We start from the raw sequence: 24,546 nt of genomic DNA on the forward strand, positions 1-24,546 counted from the left end.
GCTAGAGCAGGCCCAGGGCAACTTCGGGACACACACAGGCACACCCACTCACTCCTGTGTGTCTCCACCCAGCCCCTCCCCACATCCCAGGGAGAGAACTGCAGAGCCACCCCACTCCCACCCTCCCCCACTCCGGTGTACACAGCTCTACACTGGTGTCTGGAAGCCACACAGAGCATTCTAGGACCCAGAGAAGACAACTTCCATACCCTGCTGGGCTGGGGACGAATCCCCGGGGCCTTCTCTCCTAGTCGGAGGAGAGCACCAACCCTAGGGGAGGTGGGGGCTCTCGGTTCCGTTCTGCCCCCCCAGCTGACCTCAGAACTACAACCGTGTTCCCCTAACCCTGCAAGCGCCGGGGGAGAAGCCTGGAGTCAGTGCTCTCTCTACCCCACCCTCCCCACTGCCTCTTTAAATGCCAGCATTCAACCAGGGGTGAGGTGTGTTCAATCAACCAGGCGCCCGAAGGGGTCCAATGGGGTCCACACGGGCTAGGGGAGAAAGTGGAGGCTGAGATCCACGTTTCTTCACAGGCCCCCAATTCCACTTTGCTCTATACCATTTCCCTAGATGCAGTAGTCCTTCATACATTAGCGAGAATTCACCGGTTCCTTTGCTTTCTTCAAGGAGGAGCTCAGTCTGACATCCAGTTTAAGAGGGTGAGGCATAACTGGGAACGCGTGTCTGCAAAAACCCGACCGCTCTAGAGCTGGAAGTGCCAAGAGCAGGTGCTCTTGACCCACTCTGCCCGCCCACCCTTACTCTGAAGGGGCAGGGACCCCAGCCTGTTGTAACAGTTCCAGAACGTCTGACACTAGAGACGCATTAGCAGCCAGGTGCACTCACATTTAGCTGTTTTTAAAGCTTAAAAGCTCTGTACAAAAAAAAAAAAAAATCACAAATGAATCCTCACAACACCCCTGTGAGGTAGGTAGGCAAGTATTATTCTCCCATTTTACAGATATGGGGAAACTGAGGCAGAGAGGTGATGTGATCAGCCAGTGGTCCCAGTTCAGCTGAAAGTCAGAGCCAACCATGAGAATACAAATGATCCCTCCCCATTCAGTCCCATCTCTGACTCCGCATCTAGACCTTGTCTGCAAAGAAATTAAAACTTTCAATTCATGCAAAAATAAAAACAATAAACCTGAAAAGGTAGTGAACAGACATACAGTAGTTCTGCAAAAGAATTCAGCCAAGGGGGTCAAATATTTTCCAATACTGGGTAAATGGGAACAACTTCGGCCTCCTCCTCTTTTCAAACATCATGACCAATGGCACATCCTTTTTTTTTTTTTTTTTTTCTTTTTTTCCTGCAGAAGTACACGATCCTAACCAAAGACAGGCTTTCCTGGTCCCAGTGAGCCAAGCAAGGTGGACAGCCTCCTCACTGTTCAGCTCCTGGGTTTCAGCAAGCACCAGTCCCCAGCTGGAAGAGCTGCAAGACTCAACTCAAACATGGCACTTCTCTACCACCTGCTCCCAGCAGCCCTCCCGCTGTGTGGACAGAGTGGATCCCAGCAGCCTCTAACTCAGCAGGGTCTGGCCTTTTCTGCTTCCACCAGGAGGCAGGCTCAAAGATGCTCAGCAAGGACAGCCTGGAACCCAGGTGATCGCCTCCCACCACCCTCAGTGCACCCCTGCACACCTCACTGTCCATGAGGACCACCCCAGCAACCGCCCTTGGCCAGCACTCCTTGGGGCTCCTGCTGCAGCAGGTGGGGGCACCAGGCCATCCTGGGCTGCTGGGACAGGGAGAGGTGCCGGGGGAGCTGCAGCTCCAGGCCGTGGCTTCCTCTGTGCCTCCTGCCCAGGTTCCCAGGCAAGTGGAGCAGGCCTCTTCCACTGTGCTGCGTCCGCATCCTGGAAGCTCTTTCCTCCCCGAGAGGGGCTCCCCAAGGCCTCCAGCTCCTTGAGAAACCTCCACCATCCTGCCAGCCCCACCAGGCCAGGTAGGTGTTCTTCCTGCAGTCTCCCAGGTTGGAGATGCGAGCATGAGAGTCCAGAAAGCTGGGTGAAGCTGCCTTTCACATAATAGGTCTATCCAGAACACTGTCCCCTCCACCCACCTCAGGCTTCCAGACGCCCGAGGGCAGTGCTTGGGCAGCAAGAAGGGGAGCGGCAATGGCAGAGCAGCAGGAGTAAGGAAGTGGGGAGCTACCAGTGGCCGGGTCTGCTCTGTGCCAGGGGCTGCCAGGCCAATCTGAGAGCAGGGAGAAGAGGACAAAGACATCCACAGTGTCTGGCAACTGGGGGAGTGAGCTCCTTGGAGGCCAAACGCCAGCCTGTTTGCAGATGCACACAGCAGAGTGTGCACCTTGTGAGCACTCCAGTGAGTGCTGCTCCCTGGAGGTCAGCCACACACCTTGGTGGTTTGCAAGAGATGGCTGTGCTGTCTCCCTGTCCTATAAAAAGTTCTTTCTAAAAAGGCTCCCAACTCCGCCCAGTCTCTCTAGGAAGCAGGGGAATCATTTCCTCAAGACCAGCACCCCTCAGGGCCACTCCCAGCCAAGAGCACCTCAGACACCCCAGGCCCGCGTGGGGCCCTATGGGTGGGGGACAGGGAGTAGGTCCCCCTACAGCAAGTCCTCGGGGGCGGAGGGCTCGAGGCTGCAGCTCTGCGCCTGCCACCGGTAGCGCAGCCTGGAGAAGGGCTGGTCCTCCCCGCTCTCCAGCTCGGGGAATCCCAGCTCGTTGAGGATCTCGTAGATGCCAGCCTTCGATGCCACCTGGGAGGAGAGCAGAGGCAGGGGCAGTGTTTCAGGGGAGGGAGGATGCCACTCAGGCCACTGAGTTCTGAAGATGAGTCTGTGGCCCGTGAACTTGGTGACCTGAACAAGTTTGCACCTTGACTTCTGTTAACTTCTCTGGGCCTCAGTTTCCTCATAGGAAGGAAAAGGCTCTACCTCACAGGACTGTCTCGAGGAGGACTCTACACGTACAGAAGTACTGGGCAGACAGTGAGTGCTCCATGCAGAGAGCAGCAAGGGAGGCCGGGCACATGCTGGGCCCTGTGTGGCTCAATGCTCCCGCATGGACGCCCAGGAGCGGGCCTGCAGAGGGCTGGAGGAGGAACACGGATGCCCAGGAGCGGGCCTGCAGAGGGCTGGAGGAGGAATACGGATGCAGGGGCAGGTAAGGCTATGGCCTCTGCCCCAGTTGGCCCCCCTGGACGCTCAGGCCTGTCGCCCAGCAGCCCAGACCCTGGCGCCAGACTCAAACCATCCACAACCAGTCCCCTTCTTTCTCCACCGTCCTGGGGGTGGGGAGGGTGCAGCCTCCACTTAGAACAAAGGAATGGGTCCGTCCCGCTCTGGCCCTGGGGCCACCCTCACTGCCACCCTCCACTCATCCGCAGGAGAGAGGGGCTGAGGTCCCCTGAGGATGGAACCCGCACTTCGGCCTGGACTGGCAGCCCTCCTTCCTTGACCTCCCCCAGTAGGGGATTCAGCTGGGGAGGGGATCAAGCTTCCTCTCAGCCCCAGATTCCCCCAGCTTCCTCTCTCCAAGCAGAACCAAGCAGGAAGCGTCCTCATCCCCTTCCACCTCCACCCCTCCCCAGGGGCTCACAGAGGAAGCTGAGCCCAGGCCTGCTCAAGAGGGTGGCCCCGACATGGCCTTGGTGTGACCACATCAGGTCTCCTGACTCAACACACATCACATGCACCGGGGGCATTTCAAATGCTTCTCCACCTGACGACCTGAGGCCCACCCTCAAAGCCTGCCACTCTGCCTCCACTCCTTCACAGCCCTGAGTCCATCTCACACCTGCCTCAGTCCCCATACCCTTCCTGTGCCCACTCTGGCCAGGTCACCAGCCCCTGCTCTCCACCCACCCACTTCCCAGGAGCTAATTCCAGCCTCTACTCCAGATTAGAACTGCCAGGATCTGCTGGTGAGGTCTGGAGGGGCCAGCTTCCTGGCAGAGGAGTAATTACAGGCCGCTTTGCCAAGGAGGGAAGGAGGCCTCTCTTCTGACCTAGAGGTGCCAAGGTGGCAGCTCTGCCTCTAAAACAGCCAAGTGGAAGACGAGCCAGGAGGCCAAACAGAGAGGATCCAGGAGGCTGGACAGCGAGGGTGGTGTCTTAGGTCAGGATATGGTGGGCTCTGGAGCCAATCAGTCAGCCCTAATACCAACCTTGAACAAGTCACCCACCCTCTCTATGCTCAGTCTCCGTCTCTGTAAAATGGGAGAGCAACAATCACACCGTGCTAGACCCGCCTAGTACAGGCTCCAGCAGACGGCACTGTGTGTCTCCCCACGTCCCCACGGCAGCCTTCGGGGCTGGCACCCACAGGATCACATCCCCTCCATGTTAGTGCTAAGGCCAGCAGCTGTGGAGGAGTTGGCTCACTGGTACAAGGCCATGGCTGGAGGGAGAAAGGGGCAGGGCCACCTCGCAGAGCACAGGTGAGGGCTGACCACAATTGTGGGCATGAAGTGCCCAGAGCCGCCATCCACACAAGGGTGGCTGTGCTGATGTGTGCTACAGGGTCCCAGTCCCAAAGGCTGCCCTGCTCTGTCCCCCACCACTCTGTCCCTCCCTCCTCCTCATTCATCTGTTCATTCATCAAACTCATCAACTGCCTGCCAGGCGCAGACAAACTGCTCGGGACCCAAAGTCAGATCAGACAAACTCTTGGCCAAACAGAAGCCTTCTGCAGAAAGGGGGATGGAAGCTCTTCCCGCCTGTCACGGGCACAGCACGGCTGTGACCCAGCTCCATCTGCAGGAGGTAGCTAAAGAGGCCCTCTCGGCCTCAGCCTCCCCTCACCTCCTGCATCCAGGTGCTGAAGGGCCTCTGCCAGGAGCCGGCCTTCTCCAGGTGGAGGTACGCATTGAAGAGAATCAGGCAGACATAGCGTTCTAGGTACTGCAGGCTCCGCAGCTGCAGCCTCCGCATTTCCTGCGCCTCTTTAGCTGCCTTTGCCTGGAGGACAGGACAGGGTGCGGTCAGTGTGGGGGGTCAGTGTGCCCCCCAACACACAAACATACCACCCCGCTGCCCTGAGCGCCAAGGTTGATCCAACCTCAGAGCCAAGGGCACTGCCTCCACCTGACTTACAGGACGAGCAAGCCAGGGCTGTGGGTCAGGAGCCCACTTCCCACCTGAGAGGCATGGCCGGCCTCCCGGCCTCCCTCTCCTCGTCATGGAATCACAAGCACTGTCCTGCTCTGAGGGGTGAACGGGGACAGCAGGAGAGCTCATTGCAGATACCCTCCACGGTGCCTGAGGTGCGCTGAGGCCCTCCCACATGGCAGGATCCATGTCCAGGGTGGGAGGACCCTTACTGCCACTTCCTGCCAACTCCCAATCCTCCAAGGACCAGAGGAAAGGCTTCACTCCTCTCTCTGCAGCCCCTCAGGCCTCCCGCAGGGAGGGTATGAGTGCTCTGACCAGTGGCCTGGGAGGCGCCGATGGCAGGGGTCATTAAGGCTGCGTTCTTGGGGCTCTGCCGTGTGGATGCACATTAACCTCCTCCCGCCGACTGACCCGCTCCTGCACTGGGCCTACTGGGTGGGTGAGTTCATCCTCCAGCCTTGAAAGGGAGAAACCCCATCTTAGCCTCCGGGCCCAAAGGTCCCTAAGTGACTTCCAAAAGTGAAAGGGGTACACGTACAGCCCTCACCCTCTCCAAGGCTGGGGACAGGTAACAAGAAAGGCTACCTGGCCGACGAGCAGCAAGAGATGAAGCAGCTGAGGAGAGGGTTTGGGAGAGGAGGTGTGAGTGCAGGGGAGACTGTGGGGCATCGATCTTTTAAGCAAGCAAGCCTAAGCATCTTCACGGGAAATGGCACCAGGCCACGTGCTGGGGCGAGAGGGACAGCAAAGTCAATTAGAGAGGCTTCCCAGAGAGTGTGGGAGTGCCACTGGGCCGTGGAGGCCTGGTGGATTTGCACAGACAGAATGTGGACCAGATGGGGGAAACACAGAGGTGAGGCTGGTGCCTGGAGTATGGGGGCTGAGAGGGGCTGGCCTGGCTGGAGGGAGAATGAGGAGGGATAAGAGGTGGTTCTGCCATTCTGCTGGGCTGGATCTATTATGGAAGCCACCTGTGTCACCTAGAAAGTTTATCCCCAGGTCAGCGGTTCACAACCTTGCTGTCCATGAGAAACATGAGCAACTTTAAAATGCAGATGTCTGGGCCCCACCTAGAACAATCCAATGAGAATCTTAGCAAGGTGTGGCCTGGGCATCGGGGTTGTCAAAAGCCCTCTGGGTGACTCTCTATAGCCAGGGTTGCACACTATGGCTTCAGTACTGGGGAGCCATCGAAGGCTTGAGAGTATAAGTGACCCGTTAACAGAAGACGTATGGGAGATTTGTGCTCAGGAGGAAGGGAACTTAAAAGAGAGTCCTTTCTAGGTTCTCCACAATGTGGGGGGTCAGGGGACAGGCCACAGGCCAGGGATAAGACCCAAGACATGCACAGCCGGGCTCTCCTACAGGGCACCCTGCCCACCCTGCTCCTTCCACCCCTCACAGACATGTCACCCACCCAGCACCCTCCCCTGCATGCTATGGAAGTGGAGTTTGGAGAGTGAAGGCCATACCTCGTCTCACACCCACCCCCCAGACCCACAGCAGCTCTCCCTGCTCCAGGAAAAGGACGTGGCACAGGGGTCATCCCTCGGGCACCAGGAACATCTGTGCGAGGACACAGAAAGACCCAGCCTCTGGGAGCCGGAAAGGGCTGTTCGCCTCACAGCTGGGCTGCAGCTGGAAGCCCTTCCGCACAGGAACACGACGTCAGACTACATGCATCTCCTCCTCAGCCCTGGGGTGGGCTCTGCGGCCTCAGACGTGGCATGGCCCACAGTCCCAAGAATCAGAGCTGGAGTAGCCTGAGCAGGGCCTGTGGTCCCCAACCTCCCACTTCTACCTCCACGGCCTCTGCTGTCTTTGCCTCCAGGGTCGCAGAGTGGACGGTAACTTGCAAAGCCTGCCCACCCATCCACCCAGAAGGAGCTCTGGGGCCCTGGAGATGGGGGCAGGGGTGAAAGGTGGACAGTGGGCTGTGCCCAAGAGGGGCGAGGGGACTAGAGCCAGCACTGTGACTCCCTGGGAGACGTGAGTCCCATAAGCTGGGTTCAGGTCCTGGTTCTGCCATTTAAAGTCACAGGCCCCAGGTTTGTGGAGGTAGGATTTCTCAGCAAAGTGAGGGATAAGAAGGCACCTGTGCACCACAGAAAGCTCACTAATCCACTCATCCATCCAGCAGGGAGGGGCCGCTACACCGTGCCTATCACCCAGCCACAAACTGGGGATGCAAAGATGAACTACTCACAGGCCCTGCCCTCCGTGCCCGGAGGGGATGGAAATCATTTCAAAGCAGCCAGAAGAGCTGCATTCCAGGATGACAGAAAGGGGAGAGCGGGGCTCAAGGAGGAGGGGACATCCAGGGTGGGTGAGGTCTACAGAGGAGGTGGAACGGTGTCTTGAGAGGGGGAGGGCATGAAAGGCAGGAAGGGGGCCCAAGAATGAGATGAGTCCCCAGAGTACCCCCTCCCAGGGTGGGCAGAGGGGGAAGAGCTCATGGCGGTAAGAGAGGGGTGGAGGTGAGAGGCCAGGCCTGGAGTGGGTATGGAGGCCAAGCCAAGGCCTGGCCCTGCAGACAGAGGCCAGTGAGGGCTTCTGGGGATCTGAGGATGGGAATGGCCTGTGGCTGCCGCAGAAGGGATGGGGCCACTGGGGGCAGGATTTGTTTAGAGACTGAGGAGTGAACAACAAAAAAGATTTTACCTAAATATAAACCGCAGCCAATACAATGCGACCCTGCCTATCTGCAAGGATGGACGGTCTGCACCACAATGCAACTGGCTGCTCTCCACCCCACCCCTTAGGCTGCTTTTTTTTTTTTTTTTTTTTTTTTTGAGACGGAGTCTCGCTCTGTGCCCCAGGCTGGAGTGCAGTGGCGCAATTTCGGCTCACTGAAAGTTTCGCCTCCCGGGTTCACGCCATTCTCCTGTCTCAGCCTCCTGAGTAGCTAGGACTACAGGCGCCCGCCACCGCGCCCAGCTAATTTTTTGTATTTTTAGTAGAGACGGGGTTTCACCGTGTTAGCCAGGATGGTCTCGATCTCCTGACCTTGTGATCCGCCCGCCTCGGCCTCCCAAAGTGCTGGGATTACAGGCGTGAGCCACCGCGCCCGGCCCCCCTTAGGCTGCTTCTATCCTTCCCCAAGCTCCATCCCAAAGCCTAGAGCCTACTTCAAAACATTTTCTTAGAAGGAAGGAAAGGAAATCACCCACAGTTCCACTGGGCAAGAGCCATTCTAAACTACTTTCAATTAAAGAGCTCAGAGGCAATGTGCTATGGGCGTGAAACGCCCTCAGCTCTGGCTCTGTGCCATGGACATGACCACACCAGCACCATCCTCTCCCACAGCCATGGGGATGCCTGTTGCAAGAGACACGGGTAAGGATTAGGTCTGAGGAAGATTCTCTGGGGTGAGAGGTGGAGTGGCTCCTTCTGAGCTCTACTGGCAAAGGCAGAATTATCTCCGAATTCAGACCATTGTGTACAGGTGACGCCTGACCCCCGCCCCCAGAAGGTTTCGAGGGCACGTCTTGCTGGATCACAGGTCTGTGATTTGAGACACACGCCCATCTTCGTGTCAAGGCCCTGGTTTCCTTAACACCGTCCCATGTTAGCACCACTGCCTGGGGAGGAGGATGGGTCAGCCACCTCCTGTCGATAAAAATAGTGGAGTTGTTTATAAACGGCCCGGCAGGCCAGGCTGTCATTAGCTGTGGTGGAGCCGGACGAGGCTTCCTCAACCATTGGACTGAGCCCTAAAATAGAAGAGGGCCAGGAAAGGTGGCTGGGCCACTGGGTACTTCGGGCCTCTCAAACCTCCAGCCCACCTGGCATCGAGGTAGCCCAGCGTTGCCAGCGGGGGCTCTCATGAAGCTCTGCTATTTGCCGAGCCACCAGGGAAAGGCCCACTGAGGCAGGGCTGGGGAGCCTCCCCAGGCTACCACACAAGCAGAGCACGAGCGTTGGGGTCTACTGAGTGCCACCTGCGGGTCAAGCATGTCACATCCTGACCTGAGGATTAGACCTTAACACATTCTCCTAGCAACCCTGTGAAGGAGGCGAGACCATCCTATTTTGCAGATGAGGCTCAGCAAGGTTGTTTTTTGTTTGTTTGTTTTAGCACATGCTTAATTAACCCTTCAAACAGTAGGCATCCTGCCCAAACTCAGAGTTCTGAGCTGGGAGATGAACCCCAAGACCCAGCTCTTCCTACCACCCTCCCCTGCTTGGCCACAGTCAAGCCCACCACTCCCTGCTCACTCTTGTCTCTCTACCTTCACCCACACTGTTCCTCCTGCCTGGCTGGGTTTCCTCCAGGCCTATGATAAGCCCCCCACTCTCCCAAAGTGAAGCCACCTGCTCCAAGCCTTTTAGCCCAACAGCCCTGCCCTTCTCAGTCTCCTCTGCCCTCAGGCCGAACCTTTCAATTAAAAGTTGCGCTAAATTCCACCTTGACAGATTCTAATTGCTTCATCAAGGCAGGGGCTGTCTCAAAACAACCATAAACCCGGGGCGGGCACCAGCCCATAACCAGGTTTACCCCACCCCCTTCTCCCCACCGCACTGGGGGTCTGCACAGAACCTGGTATGCAGCAGGCGCTCACTGAGCACTCCTCCCCAGGCCCCTCTTGTGCTGGCTCATGGCTTCTAGTATCATCTTGAATCCAGATCCTAGACAGACTCTGAGGATTGCAGACTGGGACATGTCAGCGGCTCAAGTGCCCCACATGGATAAGGGTCAGGCAGCCCAAACCCACAAAGCATGTCCCAGTGAACCTCCTGAGTGCACCCCAAATCTGCTGCGCCCATAAGCCTGCCCATCTCCGTGGCAACTCCATCCTCCCAGGTACACAGGCCAGAACCCGGGACTCCTCCTTCACTTCGCCCTTCTCAACCCCACGGCCAATCAGTAAACCCCACTGGCTCCACTTCAAAACACCTCCAGAGGCTGACCACCTCTCACCACCCTGGTCCCAGATACCCTCTGCTCAGCGACAGCCCCTGGCTGGTCCTCTGCCACCTCTCCTGCCCCCTGCTGTCTATTTACAACATAGCACCTAAGTGACTCTACAAACAGTAAGTGGGTGGCTCTGCCCAAAACCCTGCAACTTCTTCCTTTGCACTCAAGAGTAGAAGCCAAAGTCCCAGCAATCCCAGAAAAGGCCCTACAGTCTGCCTCCTGTCCCCATAACCTCTGACCTCCTCTCCTGCCCTCCCGTTCCCTCGCTCTGCTCCTCAAACACACAGGCAGCTCCCACCTCGAGGACCGCACACAAGCCACACCCTCTGTCTGGACTGTTCTTCCCCCAGACGCCAGCACGGCTCCTCCTTCAGGTCTGTTCAACGCCACCTTCCCATGGAGTCCCTGCCTAACCACCCTACTTATTTAAAACTGCAAGCCCTCATACCGCCCCGTCGGCACCTCCTAACTGTGGAGTCCTAATTAGGGAAAGGAGTCAGGCTGGCAGGACCAGGAAAAAGCAAACAGAGAAAGCAGATAAGCTCCAAATCTGCCTTTCTTCATGGTCCAGGACACGGCCCTCCTACGCAAATGACACAATCTTCCAGTGTCCAGCTATCACCAGACCCTCGGCTGATAGAAAAATGCAACTTAGCTCACTGCAACTTCGGCATTATCAGTACTGCACAAAGCTCTCTTCAGCAAACAGCACAAGCGCTGTCCTAAAAAATCCCCAGCCTGGCCAGGTGCAGTGGCTCACACCTGTAATCCCAGCACTCTGCGAGGCCGAGGCGGGTGAATCACAAGGTCAGGAGATCGAGACCATCCTGGCTAACACGGTGAAACCCCGTCTCTACTAAAAATACAAAAAATTAGCCGGGCATGGTGGCGGACGCCTGTAGTCCCAGCTACTTGGGAGGCTGAGGCAGAAGAATGGCGTGAACCCAGGAGGCGAAGCTTGCAGTGAGCGGAGATTACGCCACTGCACTCCAGCCTGGGTGACAGAGGAAGATTCTGTCTCAAAAAAAAAAAAAAATATTCCCCGCCAGCTTCTGTCTCCTTGCAACCAGCTTCTCTCTTGCTAACTTGCCCACTGCACCCTTGCAACGTGTTTCCATACTTTCTCTAAAAATCTGCCTTTCTTTACCTTTTACATACATTCTCTAAAAATCTGCCTTTCTTTAGCTTTTACATACTTTCTCTAAAAATGTGCCTTTACTTTTTTTTTTTTTTAAACACCGCAACCAGCCCTTTACCTTCTTTAGTAAGCAAATTCTTCTTTGCTAAACCTTTGCTAAACAAAAAACCATGTAATACCAGCCTCAGATAGTTACAACCTGTGACACTTAGAGGCTCCGCTTCTCCCAATGGACACCGCGCTGTCCAACAGACCACAGCCCTGATGTGTGTACTGCCTGCCACAGGTCTCCCTCACTAGAGTACAGACTACATGAGGGCGGGGGCTTTTGCCCTTTGTTTGTGTGGCATCTCCAGCACCTAGCGCAGTGCAGTTGGTAGGTGTGTAATAACTGTTTGTCAAATCAATGAATGACAATCATGTGCATCTTGCATTTTCATTCATCCCAGCTTCACAGGACACCTCGGTTGCCTATGCCAACCCCTTTGCCTTTCAGAAAGGGAGGCTGAGGTCAAAGAGGTGAAATGACCTGCCAGGGTCACATGAAGAGTAGGCAATAGAGCCCAAGCAGGAACCCAGGCCTCGGGTCCACCGGGGAGGCCACACACTTGAAGACCTGGACGCAGCTGAGGCTCAGGAGAAGACAGCCCCAGAGGAGAAATAAGAAGAGCCAACAACCCAGGCAACAGAAGGAGACCATCTCTACCAAAAGAATAACAAAAAAGAGGCAGGTGTGGTGGCACGCACCCGTAGCCCCAGCCACTCAGGCCTGGGAGCTCAGGAGGGAGGATGGCTTGAGCCCAAGAGGTCAAGGTTACAGTCAGTGAGCCATGACTGCACTCCAGCCTAGGTGACAGAGCGAGAGTCTGTCTCTAAAAAAAAAAAAAAAGAAAAGAAAAAAAAAAAAAAGAGGAAGAGCCAACAAGGCCAGGCTCAGGGTCTTCATCAAGCCAGCCAGAGAGCAACTCTCCCCACCCTGCCACCCCCTGCCATTACTGAAGCCTAAAGCCTCCTTGGTATCCCCTCGCTCACCGACTCAAAAGAAAGAAACCTGGCCTGGTGACCTCTGCCTCCAGCTGAGGTGGGGCCCAGGCTGGGGAGGCAAGTGACAGTCCCCGAAGACGGCCAGTGGCTGAAGGGCAGGTTCCAGGGCCGGGAGCCCACCCTCTTCCCAAGTGCAGCAGCAGCCACTGTGTGTGGTGGGTCTCCACCGAGTCCCTGCAAACTGCATCCTCAGGCCAGCCCAGCGGTGGGACCCCAGCACAGGAAGTACCTAACCTCTGGAAGGGAGAAAATCACCCTCAATCCATACGGGTAACCCATTTTCCAAAGGTGACATCATATTTTGTTAAGTAATTTCAAAGTGTGAAGGGACTTGACCTGGTGCCGTGGGCCACTCTGCATGCCATGAGTTCAACAGACGCTGTTCAGCAGCACCTCTAGGCCAGGCACAGAGATTTAACACTGAGAGGACACAGTCTCGTTCCTCAAGAGGCCCACTGTGCCCGCATGTAGCCCATGGAGCCTGCCTGGCAGCCCAGCCACCCTGCACACCCCACACACCCCATCCCACCTCCCGTGGGCCCCAGACTGGTCTTCACCACCATCCCTCAAAGCACGCAGAACAAGGGTAACAATTCCAGGTGACAGATGGAAAAACAGGGGTCCAGGCGGCCAAAGTGACTTGCCCAAGGTTCCACAGGGAGTTACTGGCAGAGCCAGGGCTTCCAACCCCTGACCCAGGGCTCTTTAGCTTGCTGCAGAAGAATGCCCCGTCCTGGAAGACCAACAATGTGGACAAAGTACCAAAAGGGTTAAATAATGAAAGTGCAGTCAGGCTTTCCTATTTATTTATGCAATGATTTACTCAACCTTCCCTCCATCCACTCACTAGAAAGACATTTGTGGAGCCCCTACTTGTGCCAGGCAGGGTGCTGGAGTCAGGATTTCAGAAGTGGATCTTGCAGCAGAAACAGGGATCTCTGGTGACAACCACAATCGGGACAATGGGAGAGGCAGGCACTGAGACAGGGTCTCTGGGGGTGAGGGAGGCGGTGAGGCTGGAGTTGAGATTAAACCCCTCCCAAGCCCACCAACAATTCTAAGCCCAGTGGTGCACACTTAGAAACCACAGCTGCTCAATGGATGTCTGTTGTTGAATAAAACAGGAAAGTCCTCCTGGAGAATGGAAATATCAGCTTGCCCTACAATGGGAAGGAAGAGAGATGAGCGGTCTCGGCAGCCAGGTATGGTGGCTCACACCTTTAATCCCAGCACTTTGGGAGGCTGAGGCAAGAGGATGACTTGAGCCCAGCAGTTTGAGGCCAGCGTGGGCACCAGAGCAAAGACCCTGTCTCTACAAAAAAATTTAAAAATTAGCCAGGCGTGGTGGTGCATCTCTGTAGTGCCACCTACTCAGGAGGCTGAGGCAGGAGAATCACCTGAACCCAGGAGGTTGAGGCTACAGTGAACTATGATTGCACCACTGCACTCCAGCCTGGGCAACAGAGCAAGACCCTGTCTCAAAGAGAGAGAGAGAGAGGGGTCTTGGCTACTGAGAACATGTGTCCCACACATGCATACACACACGAGAGCACATGTGTACTCACATGCACACTCACACACACACTCCGTTCTGGAAGCCGTTCTAGGCTGGGTGTGAAAGAGCCCAGGAAGCAGCCTTTGCTTGGGTCCTATTTTATGTGACAGCTCACAGCACTGCAGGGCTGCCCAAGTTGCTCCGGACCTCCTCCCGAGACACATTACCTACTGGAACCGCGTCTCTGGGGAACAACTTTGGCAGCCAGGGAGCCAGGGTGGGTTTTTTTTTTGAGACGGAGTCTCACTCTGTCGCCCAGGCTGGAGTGCAGTGGCGCCATCTCGGTTCACTGCAAGCTCCGCCTCCCGGGTTCACGCCATTCTCCTGCCTCAGCCTCCCAAGTAGCTGGGACTACAGGCGCCCGCCACCACGCCCGGCTAATTTTTTTTTTTTTTGTATTTTTAGTAGAGACGGGGTTTCACCGTGTTAGCCAGGATGGTCTCGATCTCCTGACCTCGTGAGCTGCCCGCCTCGGCCTCCCAAAGTGCTGAGATTAGAGGTGGGAGCCACCGCGCCCGGCCAACAGCCAGGGTTTTCAAGAGGCTGAGAGAGACCCTGCCTGGGGCTCAGAGCCAGAGCTCTCTGGCCTTTTATTTTTCTTAAGAAATGACTTCAGCCCTTGGGACACAGAGCTGGTCTCTCTGACCTCCTGGCAGCTCCTTTGGTCGCAGAGACAACTCTGCACCAACCCAGGCAGTCACACAGTAGTGGCTGGCAGCTTCCCTTCCAACCCTTCCCTTCTCTGCCATCGCAAGATTGCCCCCGGGTTGTGGCTGCCACAGCAAGTCGAGGAGTTGGGAGCCAGGTTCTGGTCCAGCCTCCAGCCAATCACAAAACTTCATTAGGCCTCAGTTTCTTCTCAGTCAAATGCGTCTAATAAAATTTGTCCTGGTCTCACCATCTGTCTGAGGACCACAAAAGACAAAAGGTGAGTTCTTAGAAAACTCAAATAGCAACCAGGTGCAGTGGCTCACACCTGTAATCCCAGCACTGTGGGAGGCCGAGGTGGGTGGATCACTTGAGTCCAGGAGTTTGAGACCAGCCTGGGCAACATGGCAAAACCCCATCTCTAGTAAAAAGACAAAAATTAGCTGGGAGTGGTGGTGGCAGGTGCCTGTAATCCTAGCTACTTGGGAGACTGAGGCAGGAAAATCACTTGAACCTGGGAGGCACAGATTGCAGTGAGCCAACGTTGCGCCACTGCACTTGTCTGGACAACACAGCAAGACTCCATCTCAAAGAAAGGGGAGGGGAGGCGAGGGGAGGGGAGACAAGAGGAGGGGAGACGAGGGGAGGGGAGGCAAGGGGAGGGGAGGGGAGGCGAGGGGAGGGGAGGGGAGGGGAGGGGAGGCGAGGGGAGGGGAGGAGAGAGGAGGGGACGCTCAAAAAGCACTGCTCAAAGTTAAAGCACTACAGTCTTTATACAATAAATCCCGCTTTGAGACCAGACGACGTTGCCTTCTCCCTGTGTGGCTCCCTTCACCTCAGCTGTTCTTCAAACTCTTCCCAAGGGAAAACAGGAGACACAGGCTGTTTTAAACACCAAACACTAAGAATTAACGTCACCAGCCAAAGCCCAGGAAAAGTGCCGCTGGCATTAATGATTCTAGCAGGGCCTCCTCCAGGCGCTCTGACTTTGGTTTTTGTCATAAATATTTTCCCTTTCCAAGCCCACAAGGAAACAACGAGGTGAGCCGAGGGTGTCACCGCCCTGGGCTGGCGGCCATGTTGGATTCTCCTCAGCCAGGGCCCGGCATTCTCACTTCCATCCAAAGCGCCGGAAGTGGCTTAGTTCAATGGATTTTCTTTCTTTCTTTTTCCCTTTTGAGGCAGTTTGTTTGTTTATTTGTTTGTTTTGAGATGGAGTCTCACTCTGTGACCCAGGCTAGAGTGCAGCAGCATGATCTCAGCTCACTGCAACCTCTGCCTCCAGGGTTCGAGTGATTCTCCTGCCTCAGCCTCCCAAGTAGCTGGGATTACAGGTGTGCCACCACGTTCAGCTAATTTTTGTATTTTTGTAGAGACAGGGTTTCACCATGTTGGCCAGACCGGTCTTGAACTCCTGACCTCAGGTGACCCTCCCACCTTGGCCTGCCGAAGTGCTGGGATTACAGGCATGAGCCAGAGTGCACAGCCTTGAGGCAGTTTTTAAAATGCCCCAAGCATCTGGTCCCTTCACATGCACGGGGCATCCGGGCCTTGACTCAATCTTGCACACACTGGAGAACAGAGGGGCATTGCCATAGGCTGCAGCCCCTGAAGTCGGGCTGCTTGAGACAGGCATAGGCAGAGAGAAGGGTCGAGGCTGTTCCCTCAGGGAAGGTCTGTCCCAGTGGAAAATATGTGCCTAGGCTCAGCTCCACCACCTCCCAGCTGCACCCACAACCTGTGTCTGGGACGTGTTCTTTTCCTCGTCCTTCTCCTGCTCAGTCTGCGGCTTCCTCAAGGGCAAGGACCATGGCTTCCAGTTCTGTTTCCCTGCAGCAGGGCTCAAGGTGGGCAGGAAGAGATGAAATGGTGCCTCCTCCCACTTGGGAGGCCATATGGCATGGCGGAGAGGCCCAATCTGGGAGTCAGGGGCTGGGTCTTGCCCCCCTCCTAAATCTGCCAGCAGCATATTCTTGGGGCAAGCTCAGCGCCTCCCTCCTCAAATGTAAAACCGGAACCAACATTAGTACGCCCTTTATCACACACAGGCAAAGTGAGGACTGTGGTCGTGAAAATGTCTATCAGCCCAGCATGGGCACCTCTCGGACTAGTTCCAAGTTGGTCAAGGAGATATCAGGACATGTGTGGCCGGCACTGGGTCTCTAGTGACTCCCCGTCCCTCCGCATGAGCCTCTACCCCATCCCTCTCCCTGCCGGCTCTCACTCCAGTCATCCAGACCCTCCTCACAGACTCCAACCACATCCAAATCTGGAGGAACATTAGGTCTTGCTGAAGCCAACATCTTTGCCTGATTTTTAGACAAGCATCTCCCAAACCAACCCATCCACTGGAGACAGGGAAATCAAAAGAAACAGCAAGCATGGAACCTGCCTGTCTGTCCCCACCACACCTGAGGGGAAGTCTCTCATTCTGGAAGTATTGCAGTTAATTAACGTAGATGGAATGAGAGAGCCAGCAGATCACCATTCTGCAAGTTGGCGATGCCCAGAAGCCAGTCATAACAGGAGAGACGACAGGACCTTCCAGCCCCAACAGCAGCATATGGCACTCCCAGTAACCATTCTGACCACAATGAGCCGGAATCTCGTGAAGCCTTGGACGCGAACCATTTCCAGGAAGCACAGGCCAACTTAAACCTAGGGGTGCAACTAGCAAAATTACCTCCAGGAAGCCCAGGAAGACAACCAGTTCACCTCACAAATATATTTCAGAGGGGGAAAGGAGAACTGTTGAGATTAAAAGAGACTTAGGGCCACGTCAATCAAATGCAACATGTGGATCTTGTTTGGATCCTGATCCAGCTGCAGAAGGCCTGTGAGATTAGTGGAAACATCTAAACATTGACCAGATATTTGCTGGTAAGTAGCGACTGTCCATTGTTTAAGAGGCAATAATGGCGGTGTGATTACCTTCTTTAAAAGATCCCCCTTCTTTAGAGGTACGCACTGAAATATGCACAGAAGAAGTAGCGTGAGGACTGGGATGTGCTTTAAAATAATTCAGTGCAGAGCTCAGAGGGCTTGAGATGAAATAAGACTGGCTGAGATGGGTACTTACTGCAGCTGGGAGGTGGGCACACGAGGGCTGAGGAAATTATACTCTCTGCTTTGAAATTTTCTGTTTGAAACATTCCAAAATACTTAAAAATATAAGTTCCTACGTTTTGACTCATTCAATAATTCTACTTCTAAGTATCAGCCTTACAGAAATAATCCACACAACGGAAGAGCCACATGCGCTACGAGGTCCACATCAGCCCCATCCTAGAAGATGACAGGAAAGAACGTGAAGGGCCGGCCACACATGCTATGCACAGGAACAGCGTGGGCAACGGCACTTCCACTCACTGCGTGGTATGTGAACACAGAATGTGATGATGTAAGGGCTCCTCGGCAAACACAACAAAACGCCCAGGAGCCGGAGCTGTTGCTTAATTTTGCCTTTCTCTGCCCTACTAGAACGTCAGCTCTGCGCACCTTTCATCACTGGCCCCCGCCCAGTGTACGCACAGGGCCCAGCACTGAGGCGGCACATGCTGGCTGGGCACATGCTGAAATGCACAAACACAGCCTAGGTGAGCGGCCAGAGACGTCCCATGGGCCTGCCACAATCACAGCTTCCAGACAGGCTGCAGGCAAGTGCACGAAGCCCAGAAAGAAAAGGGCAAAAGTAAAATCATAGCTATCAGGATTCTGGGAGACTCTTTGTTCTCCCTGGGCCATCTAAGCTTTTGGTACTTACTGTCCTTATTCCTGCTGTGCAACCTCAGGGTGCAAATGAAGATTCATGCACATTCTGAGCCCTCCTCTCTGATCCACAAAAGGATATTGACCTCCAAATTCTTCCACTGTTCCCAACTGAGGGCCCTGGAATAGCTTTATTGCTGAAGAAGCACAAATGCCATAACACAGGAGCTGTGTTCTTAACTGCTTATTATTAACGTATAAGCTGACTGCTGAAGCTGGCAGGGGGCCAGGAAAAAGAAATTCACCATTTGGGGGCTCTGGGGAGTGAGGGGCAGGAAGCCAAGTAGACACATGCTGTTGAATTTCAGGATCCCAAGTGGACTCTCGGGACTTTGGAAAACTTCAGATGGGCCAAATGTGGACCGAACCTAGAACATTCCCAGGCAAATTAAGCCAGTGGAGGGGATAAAGCCCTGCCCAAGCCTGAGCTCAGGTTCATTTACATCCAGAGACTGGGGGGATCTGACCAGGCTGATGGCACCCCCTGCACACACAGCACCCGGCCTGCTCTGAGCAGAGAAGCACAGACCCTGCTGGAGGCCACCTGGGGACTTCTGGGTTTGAAACCAGAAGGATAGCTGATACTGCAGGGGAGACCTGACTGCCAATTTCCAGAAGTCACCATTAGAGGGAAGGGGTGGTCGGGGCCGCTGCCTTTCTTGAGCCTCCACAACCTCCCAGCAGCCCACTGGGGCAACATGGATGAGATCCTTGGGTCAAGGACAACATGGTCTGGGGAGGAACGTGGGCTGGGAGTGAAGACCGTTGCCTCTTATCCCCACTCAGTCACCAATTCATGGTGGTTAACCTGAAAAGGTTTAACACAGAATGACCATATGATCCAGCAATTCCACTCCTAGGTATATAATCAAGAGAAATGAAAACATACGTTCACACAAAAACTTGTACATGAATCCTCACAGCAACATTATTCATAATAGCCAAAAAGTTCTACAACAAGCCAAATGCCTATCAGCTGATGAATAGACAGACATAATGGGATATGTCTATACAACAGAATATTATTCAGCCCTGAAAACGAAGAATACATGCTACAACACAGATAAACCTTCAAACATTATGCTAAGTGAAAGAAGCCAGACACAAAGGACCACAGAGTGTATGATTCCATTTATATGAAATGGCCAGACCATGCAAATCCATAGCGGCAGAAAGATCAGTGGCTGCCAGAGGGTGGGGGAAGGGAAGCGACTGCTAGTGGGTGTGAGGTTTCTTTTCAGGGTGATGAAAAATGTTCTAAACTTGATGTGGTGCTGGATGCACAACTCTGTGAATGTACTAAAAACCACGGACTCATGCACCATAAATAAGTGAATTGCATGGCACGTGAATTATATACATCGTGAATTGTATGTCAATAAAGCTGCTGTAACGGAGATTGTGGGGGGATGGCAGGTCCCCCAGTGTGGTCCCTGCCAGCATCAGTATCATCTGGGAGTGTGTTAGACCTCCAGACCTCCAGAATCAGAAGCTCCAGAGTGGGGCCCAGCAGTCTGCATTTTAACAAGCCCACCAGGTGATTCTGAAGTCCACTAAAGCTGGGGGCCGCTGCTTAGAATATGTGGCTCTCAGCCTTGGCTGTGCACTGGAATCACCTGGGAGACTTCAAAAACAAGCCCCGTGCCCTGGCCAAGACATCCCCACCAACTAAATCAGACTCTCTAGGAGTGGAGCTCTGCCACAGCATGGTTTAAAGCTCTCAGATCTCTTGGACATGCGGGGTGCAAGCCCCTGAACCAGAGGGTGTCTCAGTCCCTCGGCTCTTCAGTGCCTCGAAGAATTTGGCCAGGTAGGTCACTGGCGCCACCTGGTGGCCATATTCTGGAATGACTCTACATCTTGCCTCTGGGCCCTCCAAGGGGCCCTGGGGCTCAGGGATCCTCGTCCTCCCACTGCAGAGGTCACAACCAACCTGGCCTTTGGAAAGGGGGTGGGTGACCTGGTGGGAGTGGTAAGAATCCTCAGCTGGCTCTGCTTCCTCTCTCCTCACTAAAAAACACTTCACATTCAGAAGGCAGCCAGAGTGACCACCTCTAACACCCCACCCACCTTCCTTCTCCAATGCCAACAGAGTAAAGCAATCACCTCTCACAGCCCCAACCACCTTTCCCTCTCCAATGTCCAAGGAGGAGTGCCAACTCACCCACACCAACTCATCTCCAACAACTTCTATGTCATCAGATGCGTGCACCAAACCACCTTTGCTGCCTCTAAACTCGTTTTGCACCTTTCGGCCCCCTGGCCTTTGCCATGCAGCCCCTCCCACCTGACACACCTTCCCAGGCTCTCTGAGGACACTGCTGCAGGCCAGCTCTGGGGGAACCCTCCTCTCTCCCCAGGGCTCAGGCCCTGTCATGCTCCCTGCTCCACCCTCTGGGTGCCTCACAATGGACTTCCAGGGCTGCAGAGATGAGAGGAAGGGAGGCCTATCAGCTTCAGAAGTCAGGGAGGTAGGGGCTAACAGACCCTGGCCAGCATGGGATAGAGGGTCTAAGATGCTCTGAAGCAGGCATCCTTTTTCAACTATTGGGCCTCTAGCTGGAGACTGAACTGGAAGCTTCGATTCTCAACCCTCTCAGCATCCTCTGAAAGTGGGAGGAGCTCAGCTTCTTAGCTCATTGCTGCCACAAGACCATTGTGAGAGGGACCTAAAGGTAACTCAAAAGGAGACTCAGGATCCAATCTAACTATGGCCCTGAAGAAAATAGTTCTTCCTAAATTCACCAAAGTCCATCTTCTGAAACTCCTTAACCACCTTCCTCTCCCCACATTTAACAGCCTTTTTTTTTTTTTTTTTTTTTTTTTTTTTTTTTTGAGACAGTCTCTCTCCATCACCCAGGCTGGAGTGCAGTGGAGTGACAACAGCTCACTGCAGCCTCGACTCCTCAGGCTCAAGAAGTCCTCCCACCTCAGCCTCCCAAGTAGCTGGGACCGTAGGCCAACATGCCCAGCTAATTTTTTTTCTTTTTTTTGTAGAGACAAGGTCTTGCTATGTTGCCCAGGCAAGTCTCAAACTCCTGGCCTCAAGTGATCCTCCTGCCTACGTCTCCCAAAGTGCTGGGATTACAGGTGTGAGTCACTCTTCCCCTGGCCTGGCAGCCTCTTAATCTCTCCAAACTCCCCTCCCAATTGACCTCTGATCTTGGGCCCAGGTTGACCCCAGACGCCTTACCCTGCCTTCTAGCTAGGCATCCACCCTTTGCCCCAATCAGGGCCTGATCCATGACCCTGAGCAAAAGCTGGGCCCAATCAGTCATTGCCCCAATGTGTGCACAGCTGCAGCCGAGCATAGGGCTGGCTTGGGGCAGGCCCCCTCTGCAGGGGCCACAGGCAAGAGCTGTTTCTAAGAATTGCTGGCCAGCAGTGGGGAACACATGGCTGGCACATACAGCCCCCTCTCAGCACCATGGAGTCCTCACCCCCTAGCTGCGGGCTCGCACCACTGCCCCTCCCACTCAGCACCTGCCTGTGTCCCAGAAGGCAATCAGATTCACTGGGCCAGAGAGGAACAGAAGTGAGCACTCCACACAGAGACCCAGGAAGAAAACTCCAGAGCCCACATTAGCCTGTGGTCATGGGACTGGGCCAGTAGGGCTGAGTGTGACAGAGCAGGGAGTACTGGGGACTCAGGCAGGCTTAAGGGCACATTCTTTCCAGATAGGCTGAAAATCCAGATTATTACATGAAATCTGGACTATTATGAAACTTTTTTTTTTTTTTTTTTGAGGAGTCTCACTATTGCCCAGGCTGGAGTGCAATGGCACGATCTTCGCTCACTGCAACCTCCGCCTCCTGGGTTCAAGCGATTCTCCTGTCTCACCCTCCCGAGTAGCTGGGACTACAGGTGCCCACCACCACGCCCGGCTAATTTTTGTATTTTAGTAGAGATGGAGTTTTACCACATTGGCCAGTCTGGTCTTCAACTCCTGACCTCAGGTGATCTGCCTGCCTCGGCCTCCTAAAGTGCTAGGATTACAGGCATGAGACATCGTGCCTGGCCAAAACTTTATTTTTATAATGTGATGAGTTATTTAAAAACAATTTTTACTGAGCAGACCAAAAAACACCCCATCTGGGAGCCAGCCCCAGACCCAGGGCAGCACAGACATATCTACATCCCGAGATGACGGCCTCCGTGCTAGCTGTGAAACAGCCACTCCAAGACCCCAAGGGTCCCCACCCACCACGACCTGACTCCTGTCCGGGACCTCTGGTCCCCCTGCCAGGACTCAGAAGCTAGAGGGTTAATGCCTGGCACCACAGGGCTCCTGGGTGTTCACTCTGATTGGCCACATCCTTGATTGGTCCCAGGGCCGCAGCAGTTGTTGAATGCTTTGAACGTGGCCCCTGCACGCATCACCCCCACCACTCCAGAATCTGGTATGAGTGGGTTGGGGCTGGGGATGTGTCCATTTCATGGATCACTTCCACTTCCAGAAGGTGGAAAAGTGACCAGGAGCCAAGGAGGGGCCCCTAGCAACCCCAAAGCCACATCAGCCACTCCCTGGGCCGTGCACACCTGGAAGGGTGGCTGGGGTGGGGCGAGGGCTCACCTGGCGGTAGGTGCAGATGATGATCTCCCGCAGGTGGTAGTGCATGGGCGTCATGGTCTCACTGACGGTGTCCAGCGCCGCGTCCACCTCCTTCTTCACACGGTGCCCATCGGGCAGCAGCTGTACCACCTTCATTACTACCTGGGGCCAGAGAACGGGGGTGAGCAGACAGAAAGCTGGTGGGGGCAGGTGAGAACCCACAGCCCCAGCACCAGGCTTGCACCCTCACCAAAAGGCCACACCATTTCTAAGGCCCAGGTGCTGACCACAGAGCCCTGCTCCTCAGTTCTCAGACAGAGGGAGGACGGGGGATCCTGGACATCTCAGGGGCCAGGCTACCCAGGTGCTTTTCTTTTTCCTCCACAATTGGGATTTATTGGTTGTGTTGAGGATCAGTACACAGACATTGCAATTTGTACCGAAAATCTAAAAAAGGTATGGATTATGATTCCTTTTTAGTTATCCCATTGACATTTTTTGTTGTTGTTTTATGGAGACAAGAGTCTCACTCTGTCATCCAGGCAGGAGTGCAGTGGCGTGATCAGGGCTTACTGAAACCTCAACTTCCTGGACTCAGGTGATCCTCCCACCCCAGCCCCCCGAGTAGCTGGGACTACAGGCCCATGCCACCACACGTGGCTGATGTTTTGTACTTTTAGTAGAAACGGGGTTTTGCCACGTTGCCCAGGCTAATCTCAAACTCCTGGGCTAAAGCAATCCACGCCCCCAGCCTCCCAAAGTGCTGGGAAGTTATTCCATTAATTTTCCAGCCTAAAATTTGGAGGTAAATTGTTCCTTAAGAGAGTATTAAGTACCAGTATCTTCAAGTTCTGAAAAGCTGTGGCATAAAAGCCCTACCAATCCACAACTTAGTATCTTGCACACCACACAGATTTTCAGTATCAGAGCACATCAACAGAGTTACTAGGAAAACAGGACTGCCACAGCCAAAGACATCACAGCGTGCACCCACTTCTCACAGGAGAGCCACAATCAAGAAGTGGTTTTCGTTAGGAAATAATTCTACAAAAAAACATGGGAACCGAAGTGATTTAAGATGTTCAAGACATATTAAATGCACGACTGTGACTCCAAATTGCCATTTTGTATGCTCTGTATTACACGATACAAAAACCACCCCAATGCACCCATGGAATGTTAAGTTGACCTAAGGTGCTTATTTTTGTTTTGTTTTGTTTTGTTTGGGATGGAGTCTCGCCCTGTCACCCAGTCTGGAGTGCAATGGCAAGATCTTGGCTCACTGCAACCTCTGCCTCCTGGGTTCAACCAATTCTCCCGCCTCAGCCTCCCGAATAGCTGCGATTACAGGTGCCTGCCACTGCACCCAGCTAATTTTTGTATTTTTAGTAGAGATAGGGTTTCGTAATGTTGGCCAGGCTGGTCTTGAACTCCTGGCCTCAGGTGATCCGCCCACCTAAGCCTCCCAAAGTGCTAGAATTACAGGCATGAGCCACCACGCCTGGTCGAGGTGCTTATTTTTTAAGCAGTAGAAATCCTGCTTCAAACAAGGCCTCATGCAGAACTTTGATCTATAAAACAGATAGCTGTCACATACCAGGGCTGGAGGGGTGAGGAGGGGGTGTGAGAAGCCTCCCCACCCTCCTCCTAACCTCCAGGAGCCCCAGGTACTGCGCAGACGCTCAGAGTTGGATACCACTCATCTGATATTATCCCCCGCCCAGGCCAGGTGCAGTGGCTCATGCCTGTAATCCCAGCACTTTGGGAGGCCGAGGTGGGGAGATCGCTTGAGGCCAGAAGTTCAAGACCGACCTGGCCAACATAGTGAGACCCCATCT

At 54.4% G+C, this 24,546-nt stretch overlaps 4 protein-coding genes across 9 annotated transcripts in view; 2 read left to right on the top strand and 2 right to left on the bottom strand.

Annotated features, from left to right (window-relative positions):
• Positions 1 to 24,546, top strand: part of SAR1A (secretion associated Ras related GTPase 1A) — a 537,387-nt gene that overhangs the window by 117,789 nt on the left and 395,052 nt on the right. The window lies entirely within an intron of this gene.
• Positions 1 to 24,546, top strand: part of PPA1 (inorganic pyrophosphatase 1) — a 478,362-nt gene that overhangs the window by 108,852 nt on the left and 344,964 nt on the right. The window lies entirely within an intron of this gene.
• LOC126962525 (uncharacterized) lies at positions 843 to 2,233 on the bottom strand. The gene has a single exon (XM_050803670.1). The coding sequence runs from the start codon at positions 2,231 to 2,233 to the stop codon at positions 1,448 to 1,450; it is 786 nt and encodes a 261-aa protein (XP_050659627.1). The 3' UTR covers positions 843 to 1,447.
• Positions 843 to 24,546, bottom strand: part of PALD1 (phosphatase domain containing paladin 1) — a 109,515-nt gene continuing 85,811 nt past the window's right edge. For 5 of the 6 annotated variants that reach the window (XM_050803602.1, XM_050803600.1, XM_050803601.1 and 2 more), the window contains exons 18-20: positions 22,730 to 22,870; positions 4,776 to 4,931; positions 843 to 2,729 (exon numbers count right to left, since the gene is read on the bottom strand). In XM_050803602.1, the coding sequence (XP_050659559.1) occupies positions 2,577 to 2,729; positions 4,776 to 4,931; positions 22,730 to 22,870 (450 nt within the window). In that variant the 3' untranslated portion in view covers positions 843 to 2,576. Of the gene's footprint in view, positions 2,730 to 4,775; positions 4,932 to 12,727; positions 13,345 to 22,729; positions 22,871 to 24,546 lie in introns of those variants that run through there. The other variant, XM_050803606.1, reaches the window with a different exon arrangement.

This window comes from Macaca thibetana, chromosome 9 (assembly GCF_024542745.1).
Source record: "Macaca thibetana thibetana isolate TM-01 chromosome 9, ASM2454274v1, whole genome shotgun sequence".
In the NCBI taxonomy this organism is placed as follows: domain Eukaryota; kingdom Metazoa; phylum Chordata; class Mammalia; order Primates; family Cercopithecidae; genus Macaca; species Macaca thibetana.